The sequence below is a fragment of the Neofelis nebulosa genome, chromosome 4 (genome assembly GCF_028018385.1).
Source record: "Neofelis nebulosa isolate mNeoNeb1 chromosome 4, mNeoNeb1.pri, whole genome shotgun sequence".
Lineage (NCBI taxonomy): Eukaryota > Metazoa > Chordata > Mammalia > Carnivora > Felidae > Neofelis > Neofelis nebulosa.
Window position 1 is genome coordinate 157,134,322 of NC_080785.1, and position 17,255 is coordinate 157,151,576.

Consider the following 17,255-nt stretch of genomic DNA (forward strand, 5'->3'; position numbering starts at 1 on the left):
TTAAAGATACCTAATCCTGGACCAGAAGCCAGCCAGCAGTCCCAGGGCCACACAGAGTCCCTCCACCCTGTCCCCAGCTCCCGGCCGGGGCTGCCATGGCCTCCCTGTTCTCTGGCCGCGTCCTGATTCGCAACAACAGCGACCAGGACGAGCTGGACACGGAGGCTGAGCTCAGCCGCAGGCTGGAGAACCGACTGGTGCTGCTGTTCTTTGGCGCTGGGTCATGCCCACAGTGCCAGGCCTTCGCACCCATCCTCAGGGACTTCTTCGTGCGGCTCACAGATGAGTTCTACGTGCTGCGGGCAGCCCAGCTGGCCCTGGTGTACGTGTCCCAGGACCCCACAGAGGAGGAGCAGGATCTGTTCCTCAGGGACATGCCAAAAAAGTGGCTCTTCCTGCCCTTCGAGGATGACCTGAGGAGGTGAGATGGGAGAAGAGGCCAGGGAGGGCTTCCTGGAGGAGGAGCCATTTCTGCTGAAAGTGAAGTATTCGTTCATTCTTGCCTCCCTTCCATCTGGAATTGATGAGCACGGCCTGTGTGGCACTCTGTACCCAGCCTGGGGGGTGCACAGGGGGGAGGGGTGCATATGCCCATTTCCATTTAGCTCCCAAGGAGCTTACAACCTGGGGAGACAGGCATGACACAAAGACTCAAACACATAATAACAAACTGCAGTTGTGTTCCCGAGGACGAAGGGAGGATACCACGTGGGAACATCACGGGCAGACCTTGCTGAGGTTTGGGGTCAGGGGATGTTTCCCTGAGGCAGTGCCTTTAGAGAGACCCCAAGGCCAAGGGAGGATAGGAGGGGAAAGAGTGGAGCGAGGGAAGGGCTTCCAGGCAGAGGGCACAGATAAAGGCTGGGAGGCCATCAGGCAAAGAACAGCCAAATCGGGGACCTGTAAGGAGTAACAGGCGTGAGAGGTCCGCAGGTCTCAGGTGGCGCCACAAACTGCATCTTTATAAGTATGAGTGTGGTCCTCAGAGTAGCTGGGAGCCAGGGAGGGCATCGGAGCTGAGAGAGAGGTGTGTGGATTCGAGCTTTGCACCGAGCTGCCCTATAAACCGTGTTGCAGTTTGCTCCTACTTTAGAACCTTCCCCCGGGATGCCTGGGTGGCTCAGTTGGTTCAATGTCCAACTTCGGCTCAGGTCACGTTCTCATGGTTCATGAGTTCGAGCCTCGCATCGAGGCTGAACTAAAAGCAAAGCCTGCTTCGGATTTTCTGTCTCCCTCTCTCTCTGCCCCTCCTGCACTCCCGCTCTCTCTCTCTCTCTCTCAAAAATAAATACACGTTAAAAAAAAAAAGAAGAATCTTCCCCTTTTCTGCGGTAAAACTTTCCTTCTTTTTGAGGTGCCTGTGTGGCACCTCAGTCGGCTGAGCGTCCGAGTTCAGCTCAGGTCATGATCTCACTGCTCGTGGGTTCGAGCCCCGCATCAGGTTCTGTGCTGACAGCTCAGAGCCTGGAGCCTGCTTCGGATTCTGTCTCCATCTCTCTGCTCATGCTCTGTCTCTCTCACTTTCTCTCTCTCAAATATAAAATAAAACATTAAAAACAATTTTTTTTAAGTTGGGAGAAGCATGCAATGAACAATTAACAATACAATTGTTAACATTTTGCCAGATTTTCTTTCTCTGCACACATGGGAGCGTGCACTGAACCATTTGAGCGGGCGTCTCAGACTTTGTGACACTTTACAGATTTCATTAATTTTGTTCCACAAGTTGGAAGTTTCCGGAGACCTTCGTTGTCCATCCAACATTATCAGATTTGGACACTTGCTCACTCCCCCTGGCCTCTCTGCAGCCGAGGGGGATCTTTCTGGCAAACTGGTAACATTTCCCTTCCCAGGGCAGAAATGTCAGCTGTGAGGGCATCATAGCCAAACACTGACCTGCTGACTTTGTTTGAGGCAGGGTCCTCTCAATCAAACCTTCACTGGGGCTAGATGTCTGGACAGAGGGTGAGCGAGTCCCCATCGCCCTACTCCTTACCCTACCCACATACGGGGTCCCCAGATAAAACACAGGATGCCCAATTAGAAACAAATTTCACAAAAACAATGAATATTTTTTTAATTTTATGTATTTATTTTGAGAGACAGCGAGCACGAGTGGGGGAGGGCAGAGAGAGTGGAGAGAGAGAAAATCCCAAGCAGGCTTCGCACGATCAGTGATGCGGGGCTCCAACTCACCAACTGTGAGATCATGACCTGAGCCGATCCAAGAGTCAGACTCTTAACCAGCTGAGCCACCCAGGTGCCCCAATGAATAATTTTTTAGTACGTGTTTTAGTATAAGTATGTCCCGCATATTGCATGTTGTTATATAATTCTTTATTTTATTTTATTTTATTTATTATATCAACTTTAACAGGTGTCCTGTATTTCTTTTTGCTAAGTCTGGCAACCTGTATTTCTTTTTGCTAAGTCTGTAAAGTCCTGTGAGACTTTACAAGTGCCATGCATTCTCTGTGCAGAGGCCCGGAAAAGGGCCACCCAAAAACCCAGTGGATGGAAATTAACAACTGTGGATGCTGGGCTCAGTCTGGTCTCCCCCTGTACTTCAGAATGTCTGTGCGTGATTCTGGTCCAGATGGGACGTTTGGTCTGGGGTCTCCTAGGATCGTGGATGGCTCCTCACTGGCTTCCCCTCATACTGGGGACAAAATGGAAACTCCTTACTATGAGCCTGCAGGGCCTCTGATCAAGGTTGCACTCTAATCTCCCTCTCGTCTCAGGGCCTTTGCACGGCTGTGTCCTCTGCCTGGGACCCTGGCCGCCCAGTGCCCTCCTCATCCTGCAGCTTTGAGCTCAAAGATCACCTCCTTGGAGAGGCCCTCTCTGACCACCAATCCCTTACCCAGCTTGGTATTTCTTTATGACATTTATCAGTATTGATTCATTCATTCATCCCACACAGTTTCTGAGCCTCAATTCTGTGCCCTATACTGTTTCAGGCACTGGGGACCCAGGTGAATGGCGACAGAAATCTGTGCCCTAGTGAAGCTACATTCTATGGTGGGCAAAAATGATAAAGGGGAAAAATAGGGGCGCCTGGGGGGCTCAGTCGGTTAAGCATCTGACTTCGGCTCAGGTCATGATCTTACAGTTCCTGAGTTCGAGCCCGCATCGGGCTCTGCACTGACACGTGTGGATCCTGCTTGAGATTTTTTATCTCACTCTGTCCCTATCCTGCTAGCACTCTCCTTCACACTCTCAAAATAAATAAATAAACTTAAAAAAAAAAAAAAAGGAGGAAAAACAAACAGTGCAGTGTGTTGGATGCTAAAAGGCACAGCGCAGCAGACAGGAGAGCGAGGCATTGAGATTTGAGGTTGGCTACCCAGCATACAGGGTCTTAACCCACAGAAGTCCGGGGAGAGTGCTCCAGGCAGAGGGCATGGCCAGTGCAAAGGCCCTGAGGCGGTAGCATGTCTGAGGTATTGGACACCCAGTGCAGAGGCCACTGAGGCCTGGCCTGGCCCGGTCTCTGGGCTCCCCCAGCGCCCGGCACGGGGTAGTGCACACAGCGGGTGCTCAGTAAGTACCCGGAGGAGGGCTGTGTGGCTCCCCAGCTCAGGGGCGGGTACGGGCTTCCAACCGGACTGACCCGCCCACCCCGCAGGGATCTCGGGCGCCAGTTCTCCGTGGAGCGCCTGCCGGCTGTTGTGGTGCTCAAGCCTGGAGGGGACGTGCTCACCCGCGACGCAACTGACGAGATCCGGCGCCTGGGACCCGCCTGCTTCGCCAACTGGCAGGAGGCGGCGGAGGTGCTGGACCGCAACTTCCTGCAGCCCGAGGACCTGGACGACCCCGCGCCCCGGAGCCTCACCGAGCCGCTGCGCCGCTGCAAGTACCGCGTGGACCCGGCGGCTCGGGGCAAACGCCGCCCCAGGAGAGGGAGCGACCCCGAGGGGGAGGGCGGAGCGGAGGGCGGGGACGGGGAGCTGTTCTGAGACCCCTGCGCAGAGCACACGCCTGAGCTTCCCAAAGAGTGCCCTCCCAGACCCTACAGGGACACAGCAGTGGACACTTGAGGCAGACATCCAGCTGTCCCCGAAACAGCGGACCCACCCCCAGCGCGGGGACGGGGCGGGGGGGGGGGGGGGGGCGGGGCGGTGGCGGGAGGGGGCGCTCAGACCTCCGGGAAACAGCAGGGCTTCAGAAGATTCAAAGTGCTGTCTGGGGGGAAGCAAGAAGACAGGCCACCCATTCAAAAATAAGCAAAGGGCATGAACAGGCAGTTTTTTCTCCAAAGAAGATACACAAATGACCAACAAGCGCATGAAAAGATGCTCCACGTCATTAGCCATTAGGGACACGCAAATCAAGAGCACCGTGAGATACCATCTCACACCCAGTGGGATGGCTGTAATCAAAAACCAGAAAATAGCCCGCGTTGGCAGGGAAATGAAGACATTGGAACCTGGCGCGCTGCTGGTGGGAAGGGAAAATGGTGCAGTCGCTGTGGAGAGCAGTCTGGGGATTCCTCCATAAGTTAACTATATAATGACCACACTTACCAGCAATTCCACTAGTAGGTATGCGCCCAAGAGAAATGAAAACAGACTCAGACAAATAGCTGAATGTGCATGTTCACAACGTAGAAATGAATAAACGAAATGTGGTCCGTCCACCCCGTGGAATGCTATTCAGCCATAATATGTGCTCTCAACATAGATGAACATCCAAAACATGCTCAGTGAAAGAAACTGGACACAAAAAAGTCACATACCGTCGGGCTCCATTTATAGAAAATGTCCAGAACAGGCAAACCCAGATACAGAAAGCAGATCAGGGCCAGGGGCTGGAGGAGGGGGGTGGGGAATGGGGGTCTCCCTTAGGGATGATGAAAATATTCCGGCACTAGACAGACATGATGGGTGCACAACATTGCGTATGTACTAAATGCCTCTGAATTGTTCGCTTCAGCATGGTTTATGTCATGTACACTTCACCTCAATTTCTTTTTTTTTTTAAATTTTTTTTTCCCAACGTTTTTTATTTATTTTTGGGACAGAGAGAGACAGAGCATGAACGGGGGAGGGGCAGAGAGAGAGGGAGACACAGAATCGGAAACAGGCTCCAGGCTCCGAGCCATCGGCCCAGAGCCTGATGCGGGGCTCGAACTCACGGACCGCGAGATCGTGACCTGGCTGAAGTCGGACGCTTAACCGACTGCGCCACCCAGGCGCCCCATACACTTCACCTCAATTTCTAAAACTGAAAAATAAATAATAACCAAAGACTTGTAGCAAGATATAGGGGTGCCCACTCAAGGGGGGTGCAGAAGGGCCTCACCCAGGAGGCAACATTTCTGCAAAGCCTTGAAAAAAGGTTGAACAGAGGGGAAATCACAGCCAACTGCAGGAAAGAGACCAAATATCAAGGTGAATTATTTAAGGGGCGCCTGGGTGGCTCAGGTCATGATCTCAGGGTTGGTGGGTTTGAGCCCCCCCACCCCCACCCCCGCGCCGGGCCCTGTGCTGACAGCTCAGAGCAGGGAGCCTGCTTCGGATCCTATGTCTCCCTCTCTCTCTGCCCCTCCTCCACTCACCCTCTGTCTCCCAAAAATGAATAAACGTTAAAAAAGAATTTTAAAAAGTGAACGATTTAAAAATTTGTTCAAGCTTCCTTTTTTTGTTTGTTTTGTTTTAAACAGTGAAACAGGTGCTTAGGACAGTGGGCGGAGTGGGGGGTCGCTTTAATGAATTTAAGGACTTGTGGGGCTCCCTGGATCCGGCCACCGAGCTTTTGCAGCTCTTGGGGCCACCTCGGTTTCTTCTTCGCCCCGCCCCGCGCCGGCCCCGCCCAGCCAGGACCTGGAGGCCGGGAGGGGGCGCCCGCAGGGTCCCCAGAGGGAGGAGAAAAGACTTTGTCCCAAGTTTTCGCGGAGCTTCCTCATCCCCGCTGCGATCGGCGTCCCAATCCCCCTACGGCCCCCCAATTTTTAGACACCCCTTGCGGTCCCGCCCCCTTTCGGAACTCCTGGGGGCCCCTGGACTCCCGCCCAACTTCTCTGCCGCTAAACATCTCTTTTATTCCTCGACCGCCCCCCACCCAGGCCCGCGGGACCCCTACCATGGCCCGGTCTTACGGGGGCCGGGTGCTGGCCGCGATGACCCTGCTGGGCATCCCGGCGGCGGTGCTGGCGGCTCTGGGAGCGCAGCTGCTGTTCCAGCTGCAGGCGGGCCGCGCGGAGCTGCGGGGAATGCGCGCCGAGGGGCTGGGCCCGGAGCTGGGCGCCGGCCCAGGGCTGCCCGAGGACGCGGCCGGGGCGCTGCTGCCTCTGGCCGCCGCGCTTGCTGCGCTCGCCCTGGTGTTGGGCCTCACCAGCCTTCTGCTCGCCGCGCTCTGCGGCCACCTGGGCGCCGAACTGGCGCGGGGGCCGGGTCCCGGCAGGTAGGACAAGCCCCTCCACCCCGACGCCCGGCTGGGGGCTGGGCGAGCCCGGCGAGCCGCCGCCCCTCTCTGGGCCTCAGGTTGCGCGGGGGGTTTGGCGGGGGGAGTGGATCTTCCCTTATCCCCTCTCCCCTTCTCCTTTCTTCCATCCCTCCCTGCCTTCCTCCCCTCTCTCTCCATCCCCAACTTCTATCACCTCTCCCTCCCTCCATCCTATAGTAGTTGAAAATTTACCGCAGGTGCGAATTTTACAGAGGTGGAAACTGAGGCTCCTAGAGGGCCCAGGGTCAGCTAGCTCCTGCGCTGATAGCGCGTGTCATTTAGGGAACCCCACACTCTTCGTGCTTCTTGCTTTCCAAGGATTAGCTCAGTGAAGTCCCCCCACCCCCTTCGCCCCGCGGCGGCTGAACGTTACTGCCTCCCTTTGTAACTGCGGCTCCGACAGGGGCCAGGGTCGGCTGATCTCTCTGGGCTGCCTGATTTGGAAGTGGGCGGACTGGATTTGAATTTGATTCTGATAGAGCCAGAGCCTGTGCCCTGGCTCGGGCATCTGAGCTCCGGCACATGAACCCTGGGGAGGTGGCGGGGGTGGGGCGGGGGGCGGGGGGCGGGCAGTGAATGTAGAGTGAGGGACCTTCCTTGAGTCAAGGACTCGGCTGCCCCACATCCAAGTGTTTCCCTCCAGGATGCCCGGGGAGGAGAGCCAGAATCATTGGTCCAGGATTCCATGGATTTGAGCAGATGGGAACGTCCACCATTTGGAGTAGATTCCACCTAAACTATTCATTCGATAGCTCAGGGAGTCAGTCGACAATGTATTGGGCACCTGCAGGGGGCTGACCCAGCACTGGAAATAGAGGACACAGCAGGAACCAGGTGGACCCAGACCGGCCCTGGTGGGGTAGACAATAGCGACAAGCCAGATCAGAAATATCAAGTGAGGCTGAATGCTGGGAAAGGAAGAAAATGGGGTGATGGGGTGGAAGCGGAAAGGGTAAGTGTGGTTGAGGCGGGACCATCCGGGGAAGCTTGCGCTGAGACTTGAAAGAGGAAAAGAGGCTGCGGATCTGGAGGCCTGTGATGGGGGGAGGGAGGGCAGCATGTGCAAAGGCCCTGGGGCAGGAATGAGCTTGGGGGATCTGGAGGACTGTGGTGGGGGGGAGGGAGGGCAGCATGTGCAAAGGCCCTGGGGCAGGAATGAGCTTGGGGTGTTAGAGGTCGAGGTGATTGGTGTGGCTGGAGGGAGAGATGAGGGAGATAAGGGTAAGGAAATCGGGGGAAATAGACCATCCTGGGCTTCTGTGCTGTGGTGCAGACTTTGGGGGTTTACTCTGCCTGAGAGAGTTGTGAGCAAGGAGGGGCATGTGACCTGACTTAGGTTTGCAATCACCCCCTCCAGCCACTGTGCAAAAAAGGTGAGAGCAGAGAGGAGGCCACTTCCACCGTGTCGGTGGGAGGTGAGTGGTAGCAGAGGCTTTCCTAAGCCTCGAGGAGTGCGAAGGAAGAACACACACGGCGAAGCACTCAGCCCAGTGCCAGGCTCAAAACTAAGTCCTCGGTCCGTCTCAGCCCTCTGGAATCCCTGTTTCTGTCACCTCTGATGGCGAGTTAAGCTCCGTCTCTTCGTGACCCAAATAAGTTTGTGGTCTGTAAAACAACGGAAGGCAGGTGTCTAACAAGTGTCCCCGCGTAATAGCTGCTTCATGAGTGCTGGATGTGTGAATGGACTGATGTGCGTGGGTGGGTCACGGGAGACGGGTGGTGGATGGGTGCGCGGTGAGCGAAGGATGAATGGCCAGGTGGAGAGTCGGTTGGATCGATTTGATGGTGAGCGGGAGGTGGGCGGGTGAAGGATGGGTGGACAGACGGGTGGGTAGATGGGTGGTGAATGGCAGACAGATGGATGGACGGACGGTGGCTGTTTAAATAAGTGGGTGGATGGATCAATAGGGCCTTGCTAAATGGCTGGCTGGCTGTGTGGTTGAACAGCCGATGGAAATTAGTAGATAGTAAAAGGTAGGAGATGGATGAGCGGGTAGATGGAAAGACCGATGGCTGGATAGATGGTCAGGTCCTCACACAGAACTCAGATCCCCCAAAGCTCCCCCTCCTTCTCCTCCCTGGCTTCCCCCCACCAGCCCCACCCCCTGAGCCCTTTTTCTTCCTGCCCCCCACCCTCCTAGGTCTGACTGGTTTCTCTATGACTGCCGCCTCCTCAGACACGTGGCCCTTGGCCTCTTCTGCTGCGGGGTCTCTGTCTACTTAGCAGGTGCGTGCCGGGGGAGGGGATGTGGGGGGGGGTGGGTAGAGCCCCGGGCTGGGGTGGCTTTGTCTGACACACTTTCTTGCTCTGGGACCTTCGGCAGACTCCCTTGCGCCCCAGTTTCCTCACCGGTGAAGTGGGGACGTGTACCGTCCCCGCCTTAGAGAATCGCTGAGGGCATTCAGGGTGAATCCCCGCAAAAGCCCATGAAAGCATCTGACTCCAGTGGGGGGGGGGGGGGGTCCACGAGCAGTAGTTACCTTCAGAACCCTTTTGGATTCATCAGCTTTTCTACGTCTGGTTTGAACAAAAGTGTCCATGTCCTTGGTGGTTTTCTAGAGATAGTGTTTTACAGGTTGGTCTTAGCAAAAACCATTTGCTTATAAATATCAGAACCTCCAGCTCAAGAATGCCTTAAGTTTAAAAAAAAAAAAAAAAAAAAAAAAAAAAAGCTTTATAAACCAGAAATGCAGTTGTAAATCCCAAAACAGAAAGCAGAGCAAAAAAAAAAGAACGTGCCACACTGGCTTTCCTTCCCTGACTTGTAATATAACTTTTCTTAGCTCAACAGTCTCTCACCCACGCTTGCTGGTAAAGGAATCAAGTCATCAAGTCTCTTTAAAGAGACTCCTGACATCTTCTGTTTTGTTCTAATCTTGGAAAATGTGTTGATGGGGCTGCAGGTTCGGTGCTGAATCACACATTAGATCACTAAGCAACCTGTTTTCCTGGAAGAAAATAATTTCCAGCTGAATGAAAACCAAGGGATTTGCTATGATTGCCTTACTCTTATTCCTGCGACAGAGAAACAGAAGTTGAGAAGATATATTTAAAATATTTCTTTGTGAGATGCGAGCCTAGGGTTCATTATGGGAATACAGGGGTACATACGCGTATATCACATGCAGGGAACTCTGCAGAACTTTTGTTGCTTGACTTAATAAAATGCTCCAGATGTGAGTTTTCTTTAAAAAAGGAGAGTGGAGGGGCGCCTGGGTGGCTCAGTCGGTTGAGCGTCCGACTTCAGCTTAGGTCACGATCTCACGGTGCGTGAGTTCGAGCCCCGCGTCGGGCTCTGGGCTGATGGCTTGGAGCCTGCTTCCGATTCTGTGTCTCCCTCTCTCTCTGCCCCTCCCCCGTTCATGCTCTGTCTCTCTCTGTCTCAAAAATAAATAAACGTTAAAAAAAAATTTTTTTTTTAAAAAGGAGAGAGGAGGGGTGACTCGAGCCTTTTCACAGGCTGGCAAAAAAAAAAAAAATGTTGGAGACTTGGAGAATAAGATATGCTCACTCTAATATACAAGAAAACTCACAAAGAGAGAAAAAAAAAAAAGGTAACCACGTCAGCCTCATTAAGTGTTAAATTAAGAATTGGTTCAGCTCCCATTTAGATTCTTTTTTGAGGTTAGGTGACCTCACTCAGCAAGAATTCCTGACCACGTCCAGCCAATCATCCAATTAGCCATCGTTGCTGACCAGAGCCAAAAGAATGATTAAAAAAACAAAACAGGGGCGCCTGGGTGGCGCAGTCGGTTAAGCGGCCGACTTCAGCCAGGTCACGATCTCGCGGTCTGTGGGTTCGAGCCCCGCGTCAGGCTCTGGGCTGATGGCTCGGAGCCTGGAGCCTGTTTCCGATTCTGTCTCCCTCTCTCTCTGCCCCTCCCCCGTTCATGCTCTGTCTCTGTCTGTCCCAAAAAAAAAAAAAAAATAAATAAAAAAAACATTAAAAAAAAAAAAAACAAAACAAAACACACACGCTTTAAAAAATGTTTAGAGCAAAAAGGGTCCTTGGCCTCATTTTAATATGTCAAACATGATGCAGTGTGGCATCTTAAAAGCCAAAGTGCAGGGGCGCCTGGGTGGCTCGGTCGGTTAAGCGGCCGACTGCAGCTCAGGTCATGATCTCACACTCCGTGAGTTCGAGCCCCGCATCGGGCTCTGTGCTGATAGCTCAGAGCCTGGAGCCTGCTTCAGATCTCCCTCTCTCTCTGCCCCTGCCCCCCCTGAAAAATGAAATAAAAACAAATTTTTTTTTTTAAAACAAAAGTACAGAGCTGAAGAAAGCATAAAAACAGCCCACAAAGTGTGAAGAAGTCTTCCATTCACTCTGGGCTTCTCCACTACCAAGGCCCCTGCTGCTGCTGCTGTAAGAAAACTCCTCCCTTGGGGCGCCTGGGTGGCGCAGTCGGTTAAGCGGCCGACTTCGGCTCAGGTCACGATCTCGCGGTCCGTGAGTTCGAGCCCCGCGTCAGGCTCTGGGCTGATGGCTCGGAGCCTGGAGCCTGTTTCCGATTCTGTGTCTCCCTCTCTCTCTGCCCCTCCCCCGTTCATGCTCTGTCTCTCTCTGTCCCAAAAATAAAAAAATAAAAAAATAAAAAAATAAAAAAATAAAAAAAAACGTTGAAAAAAAGAAAACTCCTCCCTACCCGTATCCCAGTCAGCGGTCCCAGGACAGGCTCTGATTGGCTGAGCTCGGATCATGTGCTAGCCCTGCACCAATCACTATAACCGGAGGAATCAATGCTCTGATTGGCCAAGCCTGGTACCATACACAACACTGATGCCAGAGAGGTGGGTCAGTGCTCCTACGTTAGCAATCAGGGTGAGGGTAAGGACTAGACCAGGGGTTCTCAATGGGAACTGATTCTGCTGACCCAGTGAACATTTGGCAATATCTGGAGACCTCTTTGGTTGTCATGACAGGGCAGGAGGGAACGCTATTGTGCCTCGTGGGTAGAAAGCTGCTCAGTGTCCTACAATGCACAGGACGGTCCTCATCAAAAAGAATGATGCCAACTGGGCGTTGGACAGGCCAACAGAAAACTAGTACAGGTCGGTCCTCAAGGTCAGGTCAGCAACAGTCTTGTTCAGACCGGCAACCTGAGGCCAGAGAGGGGCTGTGATCCACTGAAAGTTAATCACCAGGATTCAGAAAGCCTGAGATCTGGGTTGTTTCAGTTGTAGTCAAGTACACATGATAAGGCACGGAAGTTTACCATTTTATAGTAAAATGGATGTGACAACGATGTAACAACGATGTGAGAGGATTAGATGGGTGAAGCTGTGTGCCTAGCATGTTGTATGGGTGTCTGTGACTGCCCTCTTTTTGGGGAGCTCTCCCAGGGTTTGGGGAGCAAACGTTTGTGGACTAAGTGAATGAAAGCCGTTTGTTTTTCCAGCACTGTCCATCTACGCCCTGCTGCTCTTTGAGATCGAGACAGGTGCATCCGCTGCCTCCATCCTCGGAGTGGGTGCTCTGGTCCTGGTGGCAGCACTGACCCACACCCTGGTCCGAGCTGCCCGGGCCACCCGCCGTGGCCTCCACGAACTGTCCCCACCACACTTTGAAGATGATCCTGTCCGTCCTGCTGAAGTCTCCAAGGCCAGCCCCAGGGCTCAACCCCAGCAGGGTACCCACCACCGGACCCCCTACTCATCCTTCCCAGAACCTGGGGACCCCGTCAGACCCACGGGTGCTGCTACAGTGCCTACGGCCAAGGGAGGAGGCTGGGAGGGCAGCCTGCCTTTATCCCGCATGCACCGGACACTGTCAGCTGGCAGGGGGCACTGGGAAGGGATCACCCATGAGATGCGCAGCATGCTGGGCCACAGGCCAGGGGGCTCAGGGAAGGACTCCACCCTGGTGTGAACCCAGGGACCAGGGACAGAGACCTGGGATCAGGCAGCAGGAAGAGGATTCTGTAAAGATAAGTCTAGGCTCAGCCATAGTAGCAGTATGACTTGATTTCTCAGTTCACAGCATCCCTGGTTTTTGTCATGAAGGTTGCTTCATGGCACAAAATGGCTGCCAGGGCTCCAGCCTTCATCTCCTCTCAGAGGGAAAGGCAGAGGCCAGGGCAGGATCGGTATCTTCTGGAAATCTCCCCGGGAAGCCTGGGGTCCCTCCTGTTTATACCTCACTGGCGAGAACAGTCACGTGGCCACATCTCGCGGCAGGGGAGGCTGGGAAATGTAGCTATCCAGATGTTATAGGCAGGAGGGAGGGTTGGGCTTATGCCGTGGTTCTCTAAATGTCTCCATCCATTTTACAGATGAGGAAACCGAGGTCCACAGAGGGGCAGTGACTCACCAGGAGTCCCATGGCCAGTACTGAGCGTCAGAGGCAGGATTTGAACCTGGGTTCTGTAACCCCCATGCTGCTGACAGTGCAAGTCTCAGACTCTGCAACGTCTTCCGGGCTGTGAGCATTTGAAATCTGTGTGTGCTGAGCTCAGAGCAACCCAGGGCCACGGGTAAACCTGAGGGGCTGGACCCAGACTTCTGGCTGTGGCAGAGACTTCGCTGCTCTGTGTCTCACTTTCCTTGTCTATAAAATGGGGACAGAAGCAGCTTCTTCTCCTAGGGTTCCTGTGAGACTCGGTGTAAGCCATTCCAGGTGCCTGTGCACAGTAGGTCCTCCACGCATGTCAACCTGTGCCATTGTCAGTCGGGTGGGGTGCGTGGTGGCAGGAAAAGGCGGGGTCGATGACCACTTTCTGGGGCTCACGAAACTGACAAGGCTTGGAGTGGATAACTCAGAGCCCTCAGGGTCTCCAGAGGCCCTGGCCCTGCCCCCTCCCGTTCTGCACGACCCTCAAATAAACTCCAACCCTCACTATCTCCTTTGTCACTTGAGCCACATCCAAACATGCTGTGTGGCCAAGCCCAGGCCCAGGGTGATGGATGGAGTGAGAGGAGTGGGGGTGAGGAGGCAGAAGTGGGGAGCAAGGGTATGTTCCTTGTAGACCTCAGTCAGGGACCCAGGTCCCACAAATCCTCATGTATGTAAATTTCACCGGGGGTGGGGGGATGGATGCCTGGCCTTCATCCCGACCCCAAATGGACAGATATCCCCAGAATTCTCCCAGTATGTCCCTTCCTGGACCACAGAGGTACTCCAAGGCTCGCGGAGTAGAGGTGACTCAGCCACATAGTGGCTCAAAGCCCCCCTAGGACCCTTTCCAAAGGTCAGAGAGGTGACAGCACCCAGCAGTGGCGACGGGGGGTGGGGGGGTGGGGGGCGGTTAGTCTCCAAGCGTGACCCTGGCAGGGACCCTGCTGATCAGATATACCCAGACCCAGGTGGCCCACTGTCTCCGGCTGCCACCTCCCAGAGCCACCAGGAAGCTGCACAGAACACCTCCTTGCTGGGGGAGTGGAGAGAGAACACACACGAACATTCCACAGGGTGCCTGACATGTGGGGTAGCCAGTAACATAGGTTCTCGGGGAGCATGATAAATATCAGTGAAGATAAAACCAGAATAAATGTTGGGGCCCCTGACAGGCTGTCAGTAGAGCATGTGACTCTTGATCTTGGAGTCATGAGTTCAAGCCCCACGTTGGGCATAGAGCTTACTTTAAAAAACAAACAAACAAAAGAATAAGTGTCCCATCCTTCTCACAAGCCTGGTGCTGCGGGCACATGCCAGGCACTTTCCTGGCCTCGGTGAATCTTCAGGACAACCCCACTTACAGATGGGAAGACCGAGGCCCAGGCTGTGAGGCTACGTGGTGGCGATGGCTGGAAGTTCACAGTGGGCTCCAGGCCAGAGCAGGTGACCGAGAAACCCTGGAAACTGCGGTTTCGGAGAATCCCCTGGAATGGGGCAGGCCCCGAGGGCTCCGAGAGGGTGGGAGAGGAGCAGAGGAGGGAGGACCACAGCTGTCTGCCAGGGAGGAGTGCCTCATCTCCTGCAGCGGGCAGGGGAACCAGAAGCTGGACCCCCTCAGCCTTGTCCCCAGGGCAAGGACCGGGGTGTGGGTGCAAAATTGGAGGCCTAAAAGAATTGAAAACAGGGATTCCAACAAACTCTTTCGCAAACACGTTCACGGCAGCACTAGTCACAAAAGGTAGAAACAACCCAAATGTCCCTCAACAGGTAAGTGGGCAAAAAAATATGATCGATCCATACAATGGAATATTTACTCAGCCATAAAAAGGGACGAAGCATTGACACAGCACTGCAAGGTGGATGACCGTGAAAACATCACGCTGAGGGAAAGAAGTCAGACACAAAAGGCCACGCAGTGTGTGATTCCATGCATAGGAAACGTCCAGAGCAGACAGATCTGTAGAGACAGACGAGTGGTTGGAGGAAGAGAATGCTGCTAACTGCTCGTGAGGACAGGGTTTCCTTTCCGGGTGATAGAAATGTTCTGGAACTAGGAGCGCCTGGGTGGCTCAGTCGGTTAAGCGTCTGACTTTAGCTCAGGTCATGATCTCTCAGTTCATGAGTTCGAGCCCCGCCTCGGGCTCTGTGCTGACAGCTCGCAGCCTGGAGCCCGCTTCGGATTCTGTGTCTCCCACTATCTCTGCCCCTCCCCCGCTCACATTCTGTCTCTCTCTCTCAAAAAATAAATAAACATTAAAAAAGAAAAAAAAAAGAAATGTTCTAGAACTAGACAGTGGTGACGGCTGCATGATCTTGTCAGTGCACAAAATGCTACTGAATTGTCCGCTTTCAAATGGCGAGTTCTGTGTGATGTGAATTTCACCCCAATTAAAAAATAATTAAGGAGGCACTTGCTCTCAGGCCTCCTGCGGGAGCAGATGGGCCTCTGAACTAAAACGAGCTCCTTGAATGTTGCACCCCACGAGCTCGTGAGCCTCATCCCAGTCTGACCCCTGCTCATCCTCTTGGGAAGCTATGCAAGGTTCCGGCTCAGAAGGCCAGCTGGGAACAATGCCCATAGCCCGGCCGAAATGTGCCCCCCTTGCCAGTCGTGCCCTGGAAGGGGCGCCAAGCGTCCTCGTATCTCAGCCGGAATCAGGTTGTCCCGGGGCTGGAACCAGATGCTCAGGTTGCTCGGTGTCCTGGGTACCCGATAAGGGTTTGGTGCTCCAGGAACTGGGACAGATCTGGCCCAGCGAACAGTCATGCAGCCTGCAACCTCAGTTTCCTTCTTTATAAAATCAGGTAACCTTGGGGGCGCCTGAGTGGCTCAGTCAATTAAGCAGCCAACTTCGGCTTGGGTCATGATGTCGCGGTTCGTGGGTTCGAGCCCCGCGTCAGGCTCTGTGCTGATAGCTCGGAGCCTGGAGCCTGCTTCGGATTCTGCGTCTCCCTCTCTCTCTCTGCCCTTCCCCCGCTCGTGCTCTGTTTCTCTCTCTCTCTCTCAAAATCAAATAAGCATTAACACAATTTTTTTTTTTTAATAAAATCAGGTAACCTCCACTCCACCAAACAGCTGTGAGGACCAAATCAAAAAGGGTATCGATGTCTCTATTCATTTCACAGACCACGCAAACAAAAGCAGTGGTTGGCATCCCGGTGGGACTTGGCGTGTGGACAACGTCTCTCAAAGACGTAGCCTTGGATTGGGATCCTCAGAATCACACCTTGAGATGATTTGGGGGATGTGGTTTGCTTATGTGGGAGGTTACACCAGGAAGTCCCAGAGCCCGTCAAGGGCACCAATGAGGACACAGTGCCCAGGGTGGGGGGTGGGGGGGCAACCAGGGTTCCCTCCTGCTGGGGAACTCTGGCAGACAGCCTAGAGCACACCCAGCAGAGTGGTCCCAACACAAGGGATCAGGGCTGCGGTCCTTATCCTCTGACCACCATCAGGCATTGCTTAGAGAGAGATTAACCCCTCATACTTCTGGTCTTCCCTACGCACCAGCTGGACACCTGTGGCCACACAAACCCCAGGCAAGGTTGCGGATAATTGCTGCGAATGACATTCATCATGTGGAGAGGAACATGGATGGGATGGATGGGGGGGGGGGGGCACAGACAGCATCTGCTTGAGCTGTGTTGCATTTTTGCAACAGTAGGCATGAGTGGGGTGGGGGAGGGATACCGAAAGCACTTAACCACGCTATCTCTGGATGAGAAGAACTATTGATGTTTAGATGCCCACCATGTGCCAAACACCATGCCTGACTCACACAGGCATCACTGTTGTTGTCCCCTTGAGGCAGCAACCGGTCTCCCTCCTTCACTTCTGCACACGCAATCTACTAAAAGTGGCAGAGCGCAGCTGGCGTCCTCTGTGCTGGTGACATTTAGAATGGAAGGCCAGAGGCCACCTTGAAGGAAATGGCTCAGCACAACAAGGGGCGTATCCCCCCTCCCCCACACACACACAAAAAAACAATTTATGAGCATATTATTTTTTAATGTTTCTTTCTTTAGTTTTGAGAGAGAGTGAGTGCAAGTGGGGGAGGGGCAGGGAGAGAGGGAGACACAGAATCTGAAGTGGGCTCCGGGCTCCGAGCTGTCAGCACAGCCCGACGCGGGCCTCGAACCCACGCACCGTGAGATCATGACCTGAGCCGAAGTCGGACAGTGCCAAGTGTTGGTGAAGACACGGAGTCACTGGAACTCTCATTCCTTGTGAGTGAGGGGGTGCGTTGGTCCCAAGAGCCTCGGACATCTGCTTGGCTGTATCTGCTGAAGATGAACCCAGGCTTCGCCTACCACCCCCACAATCTCCACTCAGGGCATTTGCACAACGGGAATGAGTGTGTTCCTCAAGAGACGCGTACAACAGTGCTCGGAGCAGTTTTCCTCAGTGGCCACGAATGAGAGACAACCCACGTGCTCATCAACAGGTGACCAGACTGATACATCCATACCATG

General features: G+C 53.9%; 2 protein-coding genes across 2 annotated transcripts; both read left to right on the top strand.

The window, feature by feature from the left end:
- NXNL1 (nucleoredoxin like 1) lies at positions 1-4,105 on the top strand. Its single transcript, XM_058727527.1, has 2 exons — positions 1-421; positions 3,629-4,105. The coding sequence occupies exons 1-2, from the start codon at positions 96-98 to the stop codon at positions 3,957-3,959; spliced, it is 657 nt and encodes a 218-aa protein (XP_058583510.1). The 5' UTR covers positions 1-95; the 3' UTR covers positions 3,960-4,105.
- Positions 4,106-5,833: 1,728 nt separating this feature from the next.
- On the top strand, positions 5,834-13,286 carry TMEM221 (transmembrane protein 221). Its single transcript, XM_058727526.1, has 3 exons — positions 5,834-6,405; positions 8,589-8,674; positions 11,848-13,286. The coding sequence occupies exons 1-3, from the start codon at positions 6,086-6,088 to the stop codon at positions 12,315-12,317; spliced, it is 876 nt and encodes a 291-aa protein (XP_058583509.1). The 5' UTR covers positions 5,834-6,085; the 3' UTR covers positions 12,318-13,286.
- The last annotated feature ends 3,969 nt before the right edge of the window (positions 13,287-17,255 follow it).